General features: G+C 35.4%; 1 protein-coding gene across 1 annotated transcript in view; it reads left to right on the forward strand.

Annotated features, from left to right (window-relative positions):
- The first annotated feature begins 139 nt into the window (after positions 1-139).
- The window catches only part of Dbx, a 36374-nt gene continuing 21787 nt past the window's right edge, over positions 140-14726 (forward strand). The window contains exon 1 of the mRNA XM_053766024.2: positions 140-1007. Within this exon, the coding sequence (XP_053621999.1) occupies positions 272-1007 (736 nt within the window). The 5' untranslated portion in view covers positions 140-271. The remainder of the gene's footprint in view (positions 1008-14726) is intronic.

Below are 14726 nucleotides of genomic sequence, written 5' to 3' on the forward strand. Positions count from 1 at the left end.
GGCCGCGTTTAAACGGTTCTAGTCACACAAAAGCGCTTCTAAAAAGCCACCCCAGTTTCAAACCCGCCCCTTAAAGAACCACACCCTTATATTCAGTCGCTCTATAGACGCAACACGAAACACATGTGTTGTTTACGTTTCGGAACGTTCAAATTTGAATTTCGAACTGTTTTGTCTATGCGCGTTCGGAATTCGAACCACGAGTGATGTGCGATGATTATTTAAATTAAAAAAAAAAAAACGAGTTATTTAGTACCGTTATGAATGTATAATGTACCCAACGGAAAATCTGAAACATGGACCATTGAAATTGAACCCGTTTGTGGCACAAAAAAGTTTCGATCACAACATTATGTTGAAGACGATACAGAATCTGTGCTATAATAAGGCTAACACGAACCCTTTTAACATGACCTCGCCCTTTCTAGTCGACAATATTTTGCATCAGCAAAAAACAGCTAATTTCCACAATCAATACCTGAATCAACAGTTGGAAAATTATGTTTTGCAACGACAGAGTTACGAGAGATCTAGAGAGAACTCCCCGGAAGCCGACGAAACAAAGATGGCCGAAGAAGAAGACAATAGGAATGAGGAAACAGAATCGAAGATAGAAAACGACGAAGACTCTAAAAGCAGAGACGAGGAGGAATATAACATGAAGAACGAACAACTGTATTATAATAACGATTATTATCAAGACAGGAATGAGAAAGAAGTGCTGAATATACCAAGTTTATCTCGACGATGTTCTAATTGCGGAGCATTGGATTGTCCACCATTTGCCTGTAAGAAATCTGGGATCAGGCGGCTGGAAGAGTTAGAAAAAAGGTTCAGTTTATATCAGGAGGCATCTGGGGATGAAGCGGAGAAAGATGGGAAGTTGACCGACGAGATGGTGAGGAATTGTGAGGAATATAACGAACAGAAGAAGCCGTTGTTGAAATTTAGTGTGAGTGCAATTTTGGGCGACCGGGAGGACTGTGCTGCCAAGAATAGTGCTAGTGGTGAGTAATGTTTTTCTTTTTTCATGATATTTTAAGAGAAGCTTGGTGCATTAATAAATGAATAAACTTGTAAACAGAATAAAATATAATAATAAAGAAACAAATAATAAATGAAAAAGTAATTGATTTACTAAAAGAAATTGAATCAATATGATGTAATTATGGACAAGTCAACCCCTCTTCGATCGCCGCGCCCGTAAGGGTCCTTAATTGTCACTATTATATATAATAACGATCTGTTACTTATATTAAGGATGCAAATAACTTAATTACAATTGGTTACGCTTTTTAGTTCAACTAGTTTTGAATTTCTCATGGGATTATCATTTTTCGGGAAGAGAGGCATTAGGTTGTAAATTAGAGGATATAAGTACTTTTTTCGAACCTCTCATACCAATCTTATTGAGATCTCGCAATCGTATTGTCAAGGTTGTGTTATTATAATGCACTAATCTTTATACTACAAATAAATATATTTCTATTTTATGCTAAAGCGTGAAGATGTAACAAAGAAACAGTTATAAACTGACGTTCACATGTTATTTAGGATTAGAATTAATTCAATTCCCGTTATGTTGTTGGGAGCGGTGATTGCTTACCATCGTGACCCGCTTGTCCTTTTGCTGCCCTTCCATAAATAATTGTTCAGTAGTTAGTATTGTTTTTGCAAATTATTGTTATATACATGTTGTTGTGTTACACAAACAATCTGAATTATTATCCTTACTAATATTATAAATGCGAAAGTATGTTTGTTACCTCTTCACGCTCTATCTACTCAACCAATCTTGAAATTTAGCATACATGTATATTGAAATATGGAAAAGGACATAGGGTACCTTTCATCCCTGAAAAATAAGTGTTCCCGCGGGAAGTACACGCGACCGAAACTCTAGTAAATAATAATACAAGCGAAAAGCGAGTAAACAATTCAATATATTATATATTCATTAATCCCCCGACAAAAGTTCTTAATTTTATCAACAGTAAATCAGACGAGATCTGATCTTAATTGATAATATTTTGTTAATGATAATTCTTGATTGTATTTAATAAAATACTTAATAAGTCAAATTAATTCGGCTTTTATTTAAGAGCCGTGTGGTTTCCACCTTAAAATAGAATGTTCCGGAGACGATTAGATGGGAAAGGGATAAAAAGCTTTGACAGCTGATAAGCAACGAAAACATTCCCCAAGAGAGATTACTATAGGCAGTTAGCCGGTCGCAAAATCATAGTCATTCATTTCAAGGTTAGTTTTTTATTTGGTCCCCGGCTACTGGGTGTCACAGCAAAGAATGCAATCAGGAACGATTTGATATAGTACATTGGTTGAAGATTGCCGAAGATATGTAAGAGTAAAGGGTATACAAAGGCTCATGGCGAGTGGTTCCGCCCTAAAATAGGACTACCTCTATATACTCCCGTGGCGATTGTTATAGGTAACAATAGCATTGCCAAGGAGGGTTGATGTCAGGCAGGCGGCCGGTTAAAATCACGGCCGAAACAACAAACATTTGAAGTTTACTATTTTACACTGAGCCCGGGCTTCGCGGGTTCGCATTCCCGGGATGCAACCGAGAGAAAGATGACAGAAGGTTGCTGCAATACTGAATACATTTTATGTTGTTTTAAATTTATTAATCAAAGTAAAATCTATACTATTATTATAAAGAGATAAGCTTTTTTGAGTTTGTATGTTTGAGGCGTGTAATCACCGAAACTAAAACTCGTTTTCAAAAATTATTTCGCCAGAAAGGTACATTATCCAAGATAGAAATATGCTATAGGCTATATTTTATCTCAAAATTCCCACGGGAGCGAAGTCCCGGGCAACTAGTATTAAATAATTCAGAAATTAGACCTTAACAGATACTTTTTGACGTCAAATCTTAAATAATATAATAATCTCCCACGGTAGCCTGTGCTTGACCTCGATTCAATAACTATGAATATTCCAAATTCAAATTATTTATTCAGAAATTAGACCTTCACAGGCACTTTTTCTCGTCAATTTTTATATTTATAGTTATTTCTCACAAGCTACAAACTACTGGCATTTAGGAACGACCACTGCTGAGAAGAAATGCCGAAAGAAACTCATTTGAACAGTGTCGGTCCCTATCATGCCAGATCGGCTTACCATTATTGTTTCTCACAATGTTTTTTTTTTAATAATATATAAAAGTACATAATGTACATAGTCAAATATACATATATATATAGATGTGAACAACACAATTAACTTACATGAAAATATATGAGAAACGAGCTGACCAGTTCCCCCGGCAGCACCCGTTCACGCGTTGACGCGTGAGTCAGCCATCGCGAAGCTCAACCACAATAGAGGGAACCTCCCGACCCGATCCACGACGCCGCTACCGGTTTGACCATTTGACCATTTGTGCATGACATACTCGATCTCCATAATCTAACATAATAGATACCTATGTTACTTTCAGACACTTGAAGATCACAAATCACGTATATGTTTTACAAGTAAATGTCAAAATATATGTAATAAACATGTCAAGAAAATATATAAATAATAATAAAAAAATTAAAATCAAGTGTGAGAGGTGGAAGTTTTAGGAAGGGTCCAACGTGGGCCGGGTCCACGTTCCAAACATAGCCGTGAAAATGCAACAGACAGACATTCGCATTTAGGAATAAATTAGCACGGATTTTTCAAAGTTCCAAACGATTCAGTACGACCACTGTTGAGAAGAAATATAATTAAGTCTTCATCATAGTCGTATCCCTCATGGCTGAGGGTCTTGGTCATTACGTGGAATTAAACACACACGACTTTCATGGCACTAGCAATGGAGTGGTTTGCCATTGCCTTCTCCATTTCACACACAAGTTGATAATCGACCAGTGTGCAGGTTTCCTCACGACGTTTTCCATCACCGGAAGCAAGTGGTGGTCGATGTAAATTACTATTGAGTCAGATTGGTATGTAAAATTATGCGGCACGAGTAGGATTCGAACCGTTTCCATTCGGTTCACAGGTTGGCACCAACACCGCCTACCTCTTTCTGATGAGGAGGTACTGAACATTAAACGATCAGTCAGATAATAAAATAATTTTTAACATAATTATGCACTGAGTTTCTTCTCAAATTTTCTTCGAATTCCGATAATTGCATTTTAATTTAAACCAACCCAAACGAAATTACGCAAATAAAACACAGGGAGGTTTGTTTTGCGGTTAGTGGTCGTATAAAGCGAGATTTGTTTTGCGGTTAATAATCTCTTTCATTTGAACGTTTTCCCTGTTTCTCCCTCAGCCGTTGAGCGTCGGAGCCCAGGGTCCACTTTCCTATTTAAAAGCATCTCAGATCCTTACTGATTGATAAATGTTATTATAATTTGAAAGATTATTTTTTTTAAGAGTCTGTCGTATCAAATAAAAATTTAGTTAATTTTAGTTACTTTTATTTATTCGATCTCCTTTCTTATCCCGAACACTGGTTATGGACTGTATTCAAGTCGCCTAAAGGCATCTGACATGCCTTTTGCGACTACCTACCGCGTCTAGTGGCAAGTAATCGCGTACACACTAGTGAACTTAAACTGTCAACCAGTGTGCAAGTTTCCCCACGATGTTTACCTTCACATTAAATTACACAGAATAACTTTACGAGTCATAATATAAATACCTTCTCATAACGGAATCAATAAATCACATCTTAATCGAACATATCCCCATCCCTAATTGTTCACACTTGGCATAGACAACGAACAAAAAAAAATATAATAATAGAGTAATATGAACGGCCAGCATCAATAATAAAATAATAAAGCAACTTACGTTCAAGAAAAGGACATATTAATTTCTCTTGGACTCCCCAATCGGTTTATCTCGCTCTAGCAAGTACACTATGGTGTATTGCCGTCTCGTTTCCGCCCCCGCGCTTAAGTGTTCGGCCAGATGTTGCCAGTTTTATTGAAAAAGTCGGTAGCCATATTGCAACTTTGTGTTAGTAAATTAAGATGTAGCCTTGCGAAGAGAATTGTAGGCTATAACGCGTTATATTAACAGCGTTTAATCGTTTTTCATCGTTATTTTTTCGTTGATTAACTCCTTTCTTTGTTAAGTTTTTTTTTGTGGCGTTTTTTGGCACTTACAATTAGTTGTGTACTTAAATTTAGTTTTAAAATTGGAAATAAACCAATGCCAATTAACTGACTAGGTATTAGTCAGCGGAATCTGGGCTTCGACGCTCAACGGCTGCGGAAAAAACGGAAATACGCTCAAATGTAAATGCCTAGTCATTGATAATTCTTGAATATGGACTTGACTGATGATATATTTAATGAATATAATAAGTAAATTCTTTGACAAGTTTCAAAATGCTTAAAAACGGTCAAAGCATCAACAAAAATAAAACTAATCCGGTCCAAATATATATCACATACGCGTAACTGAAACCATAAATTTAAATTATACTTTTACGGACACAACACAGGGACACAAGCACACATAACTGGCGTGTAACATTAGGCAGATTAGCGGTAGATACAGTTAGTTTATCTGTCAGATAACAATATAGTATTTATCAGAAAGTGGTGAATAGTCCCTAACCGCCTTATTAATAAACATTCAATTCTCTGATTAGGCTTGTAGTAGTAAATCTTTGTTTTGTCCCTCTCTCTCTTTTCCGCAATTGACATTGAAAGAACGAGTACAACAATCTACAAAAACTAAGGATTTTGCTACGATAGGCTATGATCTCGTTGCTGCATAGAAATTTTAGTTTCTATGATATCCAATCGGTAAGTCTGTCTGTTGCGCTTTTACCGCTAGACCAATTTCGATACAATTTTGTACAAATATAGTTCAAAGTCCGAGCTCAAACGTAGGTATTAAATCAATCTTCAAACGTCTGAAATGTAGGTGAAGTAGAAACACATATAATGGTGATAATCGGTAATATGTTACAAGCTATCAAACTTAAGCTTAAGGCTTGGTTATTTGACCATGTGTTTTACAATTTGGATGAATACTATGAGTGTAATACATACGTACCTTTCGTGAGTAAATAGGTATATATTCCACAAATAATTATATCGTGTGAAATTAAGACAAATTACTTATAAGTTGTTCAAACAGTTTAATTTGTAAGTACTGCACGTACCCATATATAGAACATAGTATGTGTTATAAGTGTAACATAACGCTAATATTGCACGCCTGTAAGGGTGAACTGTTGATTCTATTGTATTGTACGTGATATCTATACCTTGTTACTGCAATAAAGATATTTGAGTTTGAGTCTGATGAATCTGTCGTATGAAGCATTTTCTTTCACTTGCTCCTCTCGTGTCTGATGGAAGAAGAGGAAGCAGCTCCAATATTCTAACTCTCTCACCTATTTACTCTATAATTTACATTATAATTGTTTTTGCTTGTTTCCTTTGTATTTTTAATGTAAAAAAAAATATTCTCGTACCCTACCAAACAAGGATATTGAAGACCTTGTGAAGTATAGAAAAAAAAGTAGCAATGCGGGCTTCGTCGCTTTGCCGTTGGGAAAAACTGGGTAAACACTTAGATAAAGATTCCCGTGACCAAGATGGCTCCTTCCTAAACACTTGCCAACCAGCACATGTTTCGCTAAATCCAAACGGAACTGAATTCTGCTAACTTCGGAGTTATAAAATTATGCATATCGGTCCCCAAGGCTCATATTAACATGTCATTGGCCGCCATATTGCAATATTTGAATTCCGAACGACTAGCACGCTTCTCTTTCCTCACCAAAAACACATACACCCGACCACACGATTTCAAACCTTATTTTTATAGCGCTAAATGCGAGTGACATTGAATTTGGAAACTTGTACAAGTTTATATTACTCCGGTACTTTTTAGGTTATAAAGATTGAGCGTAGTGATGGAAATCGTTTTCGGAACGCAGTCGATTATCGAATGAGTGAAATAAAAGTGTTATGGTAGAGGGCGCTTGCGAGTGTGTTTTATTGTTTTTACGAGATTTTGGCGGGGAAATTGGGTGATGTTTTTTATTGATTCCGATTATAGTATCGATTTCCAGTTTGGGAAGTATTTGACATCAATCATTTCTATTACGTACAATTTTGTAGAGAGATTGAATATTTTTTGTTTGTTTCAGTTTATTAATGACAAATCATCTGAATAAATCTGTAGAGATTTTCGAATGATAATTTGTCAGAATTTTTTTTTTTCTAAAGTCATCATTTGATTAAAGTTTAGTTACGATCCAAATTTATTCAAAGACGAATTGACTAAGTCGAACGATTAATTTTTAATTTGCGCTTCAAATATAATGTTTATATATAAAATAAACTCAAATGTTGAATGTTTAGAACATTTTAGCATTTGTACTGCGCTTCAACATTATTATAGTGAGTACGTTGCACAAACGCTGGCAACATAGGTACCCCGGCTCAAATATAAAATGACGAGCGTACAGATAGGTCAATCATTAAAAATTATTCATTATACGTAGTCAGGAGCAACAATATATATATATATATATATATATATATATATATATATATATATATATATATGTTACTATAAAAGCACGAACTACTGTAACTCCTAAGATATTCATGTAAAACCTAAGATTTACCAATTCTTAATGGTAAAAGTCTGAACAATTTTGCGATTCGAACTTTTACCACCATTCACTTGGTCAATCTTAAGATTTACAACAAAGGCACGGTAAATGTTGAGAAAATAATTTTATTTTTATTATTTTTTACTATTTAAGAAGTATTTTAAAGGTTATACCATACCTTTAAAATATATTACCTTTAAAAGTTTAAAACATTTATAAATAACAAATACTTACCAAATGAAAATAATTTAAAATGGGTATGGATTTGACTAATTACTTAGTTAATTAATTACTCTAATAATTATGATACCTACATAAAAATATGTAAGGGTTAAAATAAATGATTAATAAGAATTACTAATTGTTTTGTTCCCAAAACCAACATTTACCAGCCGTCAGTAGCAAAACCTAGCATATGCTAAATTCTAATGGCAAAAGCTCGAAAAAATCGTCAATTATTTATAAATCCTTACATTTACCAACCGAAATTCTAAGATTTTATGAAAAAACCTAAGATTTACCTGTATATTTTACAGTAACATATATACAAATAATGTAAAAGGTTAACCTGTCGTATTGGAATATGTTTTCTGTAATGACAGGTTAAGTTTGGTGAAATAAATAAATAAAATAATTCCTACGGGACCAGACATAATGTTTTTTTTTTTTAATATAGTATTATTGTATCGTTTACAATTATGCCTTATAGTGCCTTTTCTGGTTTCGGGGCGGTGCCAATTATGAAATTAATAACCTATTTTCATATTCATTTCTACTATTTTCATTTCTTGATCATCTTGGTCATCAATATTTATTGACTGATGTAAACTTAAATTCTTAGTATAATTTCAAACCTTAGTGGTTTCACTATGCTAAGTTAATTAAATAATGTTTGTAAGATCTTTTATAAGATAATAAATTAAAAAAAGAAAAAGAAAGTTATAGGTTAGTTTTTGACTGATATTTGTTTGTCATTCTGAGTGTGATGACGTCATGTGTTATCGATTATAGAAAAGGAAACAAGCGATACCCTCGCCGGGCTATCTCTGTCTATTACTCTCTCTCTCTCTTTCGTCTAAGCGTTTTCCCGCTTTCTTCCTTCAGCCTTTAAACATAACCTGAGCTTTCCGTACTATTCCTCCCCCTCATCGCACGTCGTCAGGCCATTGTCACGCATATCCTTGATGACATCGAGCCAGCACTTTGTGGGTATGCCTTCTGCCAGGGCCGGGCAGGAACATTTGTTCCATACATAATTTGTCGATTCAATGTTATTCATTTTTAGACTGAATGGACAAGTCTAAATTCATCTTGAGACCTGTCTTTATATGGCAGTGAAGCGTGGCGGCGCAAAAGAAATCACGGAGATGACAATACTCCATTTGGATGAATGGCAACATTAGAGAGCAACATTATGTCGATTCAGACTGTTCAAATTCTAATTCAAAATTCTTTATTCAGTTTACAATGATATACATCACTTATTGACGTCAAAAAAATTACTTAAACTAAATCTACTGCCGACTTCCAAAGCGCTGGTGAAGAAGAAACGGCGCAACAAACTTCACCGCGGCCTTTTCTCCAAGGACGTAAATTAATAAATATAGGTCTTATACATACATATGTTAAAAATTAAGAGGACGAATTTACATGATTATTAAAAATGACACTTTTTATGAGGTTAGCCTGATTGGGCCGAGAACTTGTATGAAAATCGTCTATATAGTTTTCTCTGGTTCTGTACCTTCATTAATTGATGCCATAAACAATCAACGCGACACATGTTAACCACAACACTAATACACTACATGCGTGCACCTGTTAAACGTTTAACGTAACGTTATTTCGAAATAGTACACTCTGGCGAGACCGCAGCGCGTTCCGAATTTAAATCAGGAACGATTTGTTTATGATTAGTTTTTATTGTTTTGGGTTTTGGCGGGAAACGAGTTATAGTTTTTGAATTAAACTATGTTGAGCGTAGAGACGTGTGGTTGTATTGTATTTGATATTTTAGAGTTGATTATGTATTCTGATAGTGCATATCATATTAGTTAATTTAAGATTTATTGTATATATTTATTTCCATAGGTACATTAAAAAGTATATTTTAATGTACCTATGTAATCCTATTTCGAATATTGTGGTTTTTGGTTTGAAAAAGAGACATCTATAATATTTTCAACAGAGATTTAAGAAATTTATAATGAATACTTTAACAATGCCTACTTGATTTTTTTATTCGATAAGGAGAATTAAGAAATGAAATGTCATTTGAAACATTACTAATATATGTTATGCATGAATAGATAATTGTATGAACTAACGAAGTATTCCGTCACGAGTATAGCATTAGATAGTCTCTCGGTCTCATCTGAGCGTCTCTTCTTCAGCCGTTGAGCGTCAAAGTCAGTTTTCCAGCGTCTTCGTCTCCACTTTGCATCGTCAGCAACCCTAGTTGTCAGACCATTGTCACGCATATCATCCTTGACGACATCAAGCCAACACTTCTTATATTTGCTTTTTCTGCCAGGCTTCTTATATCATTATAGTGGTTTATTCGAATCAACTATATTTGGATAGTCATACAGTGAAATGTCATGTTTAAACAGAACACGAGTAATACACGCAGTGTTTGCGTGACAATAAAACATAATACGCCAGGACCACGTTTACCGCAACAGGCGGATTCGCTTGAAATCACGTGAGGTTATGTACTATTTAGTAGCGTTGTGAATATACTGTTTTAATACACGTAAAACTATACTCTATTTGAGCGTGTTCTAGATTAGTTTTGTAACGCAGCTACGCTTAAGGGTCAATAAGGGTATTTATTACCTTAAGTTTTATAATAAACTTACTTTACTACCTACTGCCCATTTACTATCAAACCCACAATAAAATCCCGACAGTTTCTTAGCCGTTAAGCTTCGGTGCCCAGAATAAGCTTTTGTTGTTCTTCACACGGCATTCGGCATTTTAGTTGTAATGCTTTTCTCCTCTTGTAATAAATAAATAAATATATACGGACAAATCACACAGATTGAACTAGCCCCAAAGTAAGTTCTAGACTTGTGTTATGGGATACTAACTCAACGATACTATATTCTATAACAAATACATATATAGATAAACATCCAAGACTCGGGCCAATCAGAAAAAGATCATTTTCCATCATGACCCGACCGGGGATCGAACCCGGGACCTCACGGTTCAGTGGCAAGAACCTTACCACTGCGCCACCGAGGTCGACATGGTTTCTTATTCTGCCAGGTTGAACAAAATGGTACCTAAATAACATAAAATTACTTAAACAAAGAACGTTAAAACAAATACGCAAACGTATTTATTTTGTTCTTTTTGTGGCGCGAATTATGAAGTATCATCGTGATTTTATTTCGGCATTTCTTCTCAGCAGTAGTCGATACGAAATGCTTAGCTTGTAGCTTTGGTAAATATTATTTACTTAATTTAGAATATGACGTAAAAAAGTGCCTGTGAAGGTCTAATTTCTGAATAAATGATTTGATTTTGATATTTTTCGGTAAATACGTATACAAGAATTAATACTAAGACAAACCCAATCATATAACACCTATTGCCTAATACCGCAACACTGAAATAACAAAAACACAGCCCGTTCCCGAGCCATATTTAACCCGACAATGGGCGAAATCCGTTTTCAATAAAGTCGCCTTTGTCCCTTCGTATCAATTATTTTCACACTGCGTTGCGCAAAAATTGCCGCTGCTAACTGTTATAACGTTATAACTAATAACAGTTAATTGCAACGCGATTAGGGTCCGGCTTCGATTTTTGATTGCGGTATTCGATTTTATTGCATTGGATGTTTTATACGACTTTGTGACAAGGAGTTACAAATGCTTTTTTTTTATTTTGTGTATTTTATTCTTCAAAAGCGGCCCGTCTCGGCTTTGCTCTGGTAAAACCATATTTAAAAAGTAGCCTACGTTACTTCTGAATGTTTCGCCTGTCTCTGTGCCAAATTTCACCAAAATCGGCGCAGTAATTTTTGAGTTTGTCCATTACAAACAAAAATACGAATCTTTTCCCTTTATAATATTAGTATGAATTAATTTCATGAGTATTATATAAATTATTAATCTACGTGAATTGTAAAAGGAAATATGTTTGAGAATAATTTTACATGTTTTTATGAAAGACATTAGCTATTAAAGTTTTAAACTAATTTATTTTGGGAAAAAATGCTATCTCTGTGATTAATCCTAACTAATATTATAAATACGAAAGTAATTTCGTTTATAACCTCTTCACGCTCTATCTACTAGACCAATTTTCTTGAAATGTATGCAGTTTGAAGTATGGATAAGGACATAGGGTACCTACCGTCCCGGAAAAATAACTGTTCCCTTGAAAAATTTACGCTGGCGAAGCCGGGGAAAAAAGCTAGTCTATATATAGTATATAGAACATATGTATGTCCTTAGTGTGGGCCGTTGAGTGTTGTCCATTTAATTTAATAGCTCTGAAGTCGTGAATTTTGCTTGTTACTACTTTGGCTGTATCTGTTTAGGTATCTTTATCAAGAATTTTTTATCACACTGACAGACTGATGAATCTACAAGGGTTCCAATTTATCATTTCGCCTTCGGAACCCCAAAAAATCGCTCTCAGTTACGCACACTATTACGAGGGCTGCTATTTATGTATCCGGAACTGGCCAATAATTCTAGAATATTTAAAAAGTAATTACAACATTTGAAAATAGAACTCTTCGGCTAGAGAATAAATATTTTTCATGTCCCTGTCATTTGTTTTTTTCAATTGGCGCCAATTTTGAAAATAGCTTGTCTTCATTGCCATGGATTTAACTCGTGAACATTTTCGCGCGATGATTTATTATGATTTTCGGCGTGGATTAACTCAAAAACAGTGCATCGAACAACTGATTTTAACTTTTGGAGATGAAGCACCATCGAAAACCACTGTGTATTATTGGTTTAAGGAATTTCAACGTGGACGGTCTATGCTCACGGATGAAATTAAGGAGGGTCGTCCTAAATCGGTAGTGGTACAACAAAATATTGATGCTGTGCGACAATTAGTAATGCAAGATCGTCATGTTACATACCGCGAGATAGAGGCATCTCTGGGCATTAGTATGACGAGTATACACGCGATATTACACGAACATTTAATTGTTAAAAAAATTTGTTCGCGTTGGATTCCGCACAACTTGAGCATAGATCAAAAACAGGCTCGTGTCGACTGGTGTAAGAAAATGATAAAAAAATACAACCGTGGCACGTCAAAAGCTGTTTATAATATCTACACAGGTGACGAAACCTGGATCTATGCTTATGACCCTGAAACTAAACAGCAGTCAACGGTGTGGGTCTTTCAAGATGAACCGAATCCAACAAAAGTTGTTCGTGCGAGAAGCACTTTAAAGCAAATGGTCGCTTGTTTTTTTGGTATCAACGGACATGTAGCTACAGTGCCACTAGAGAATAGTAGGACGGTTAATTCTGAATGGTACACCACCATTTGTTTGCCAGAAGTCTTTGAAAAAATACGAAAGAACAACCCACAACGCAGAATCATACTTCATCACGACAATGCTAGCTGCCACAAGTCGGCTGAAACAAATAATTTTTTGGAGGGTCAAAAGATTGAATTGACGGGTCATCCGCCGTACAGCCCCGACCTGGCACCCAATGATTTTTATTTACTTCCAAACATTAAAAATAAATTACGTGGTCAACGTTTTTCGAGCCGCGAAGAGGCCGTTGATGCGTTCAAAACACACGTTTTGGACATACCTCAATAAGAATGGAGAAAGTGCTTTGAAAATTGGTTTCATCGTATGCAGAAGTGCATAGATCATCGCGGAGAATACTTCGAGAAACAATAAAACCATATGTAATAATATATGTTTGTTTAATTTTGTTATTCCGGATACATAAATAGCAGCCTATGTACATACAAAGCAGTACTAATTCCATGATATCGGCCTATTGTCAGAACACGATACCTAAGTAAACTTTCACGTTTTTGTGTTCCGTTGTTTTTTCAAGTGTTCGTTTTTGGTTGTTGTTAAAACACGCGTGAATTTCGGTTATTAGTTAAAATTGGCGTTATTGTTGTTATAATGGGGACGATTGAACCGAGATCTTGGATAGATGTTTTTTTTTTTAAGATTTAATGACTAAGATTCTCTTTATGCGAATTAGCTAATATGTCTTTGACAACGTTTTATGAAAATAATTCGTGGCGTGTGATTGTTCCGCTTTAGAATACCACTCCATGTCTTCCCGCGGATGTCGTACGAGGCGACAAAGGGATAAAAAGCTTTGACAGCATATAAGCAACAGTTATATCGAGTAAATCGTTGACGTCGACGTCGGTTATAAACACACAGATGATTCTTGAAATTTAAAGGTTTAATTTTTACGCGAGTCCTGTGCTTTGGAGCGTATTGTAAAGCGCGATAGTGACAAGTCATACTTTAGCTTAAAGTATAATTTAACTCTTATGAACAACGAGGCCTACTTTTTAATAATGTCTTAATTTATGCGATCATTCGACATTTCATCTCAACAGGCGGTATGCTTTATTTCTTCCACTCCGATACTCTAAAAATAAATACCTAGGGTAAGAACCCTCGAAGGCGTTGGTTTGAAACTTTCTCCCCTCTTTAAATATATTCCCCGTTATTATAATTTCCCTTAATTGGGGGTGTTGGATGTTATAATCGCTTTTCAATTGCGTTTGATTTCATGAGGGATTCGCAGGTTAAGCGCCGTCGGCTGACGTGGCCTAGGATAGGTTCTCACTCTCTCGTCTTCACGTGTTTCCGGTTGCATTTGGAGATGTGAGGTCCTAAAGCCCAAGCCTCGAATTGATTTGGGTAGGATTTAACTTCCGGCAGCCTGTCTGGCTTCAAACCTCTTTAGGAATATTATTGTCGTTTATAAGCTGTTAAGGCTATGACTCCCGTAGTTGCCTTGTACGACATCTACGGGATATTATGAAGTATTATAGGGCGGCACCACAAGCCACGTATTATTTTCATAACCCAAGATTAAACGTTGTCAACTAGTCACATTAGTTGACATATAAAAAA

The sequence above is a fragment of the Plodia interpunctella genome, chromosome 28 (assembly GCF_027563975.2).
Source record: "Plodia interpunctella isolate USDA-ARS_2022_Savannah chromosome 28, ilPloInte3.2, whole genome shotgun sequence".
Classification (NCBI taxonomy): domain Eukaryota; kingdom Metazoa; phylum Arthropoda; class Insecta; order Lepidoptera; family Pyralidae; genus Plodia; species Plodia interpunctella.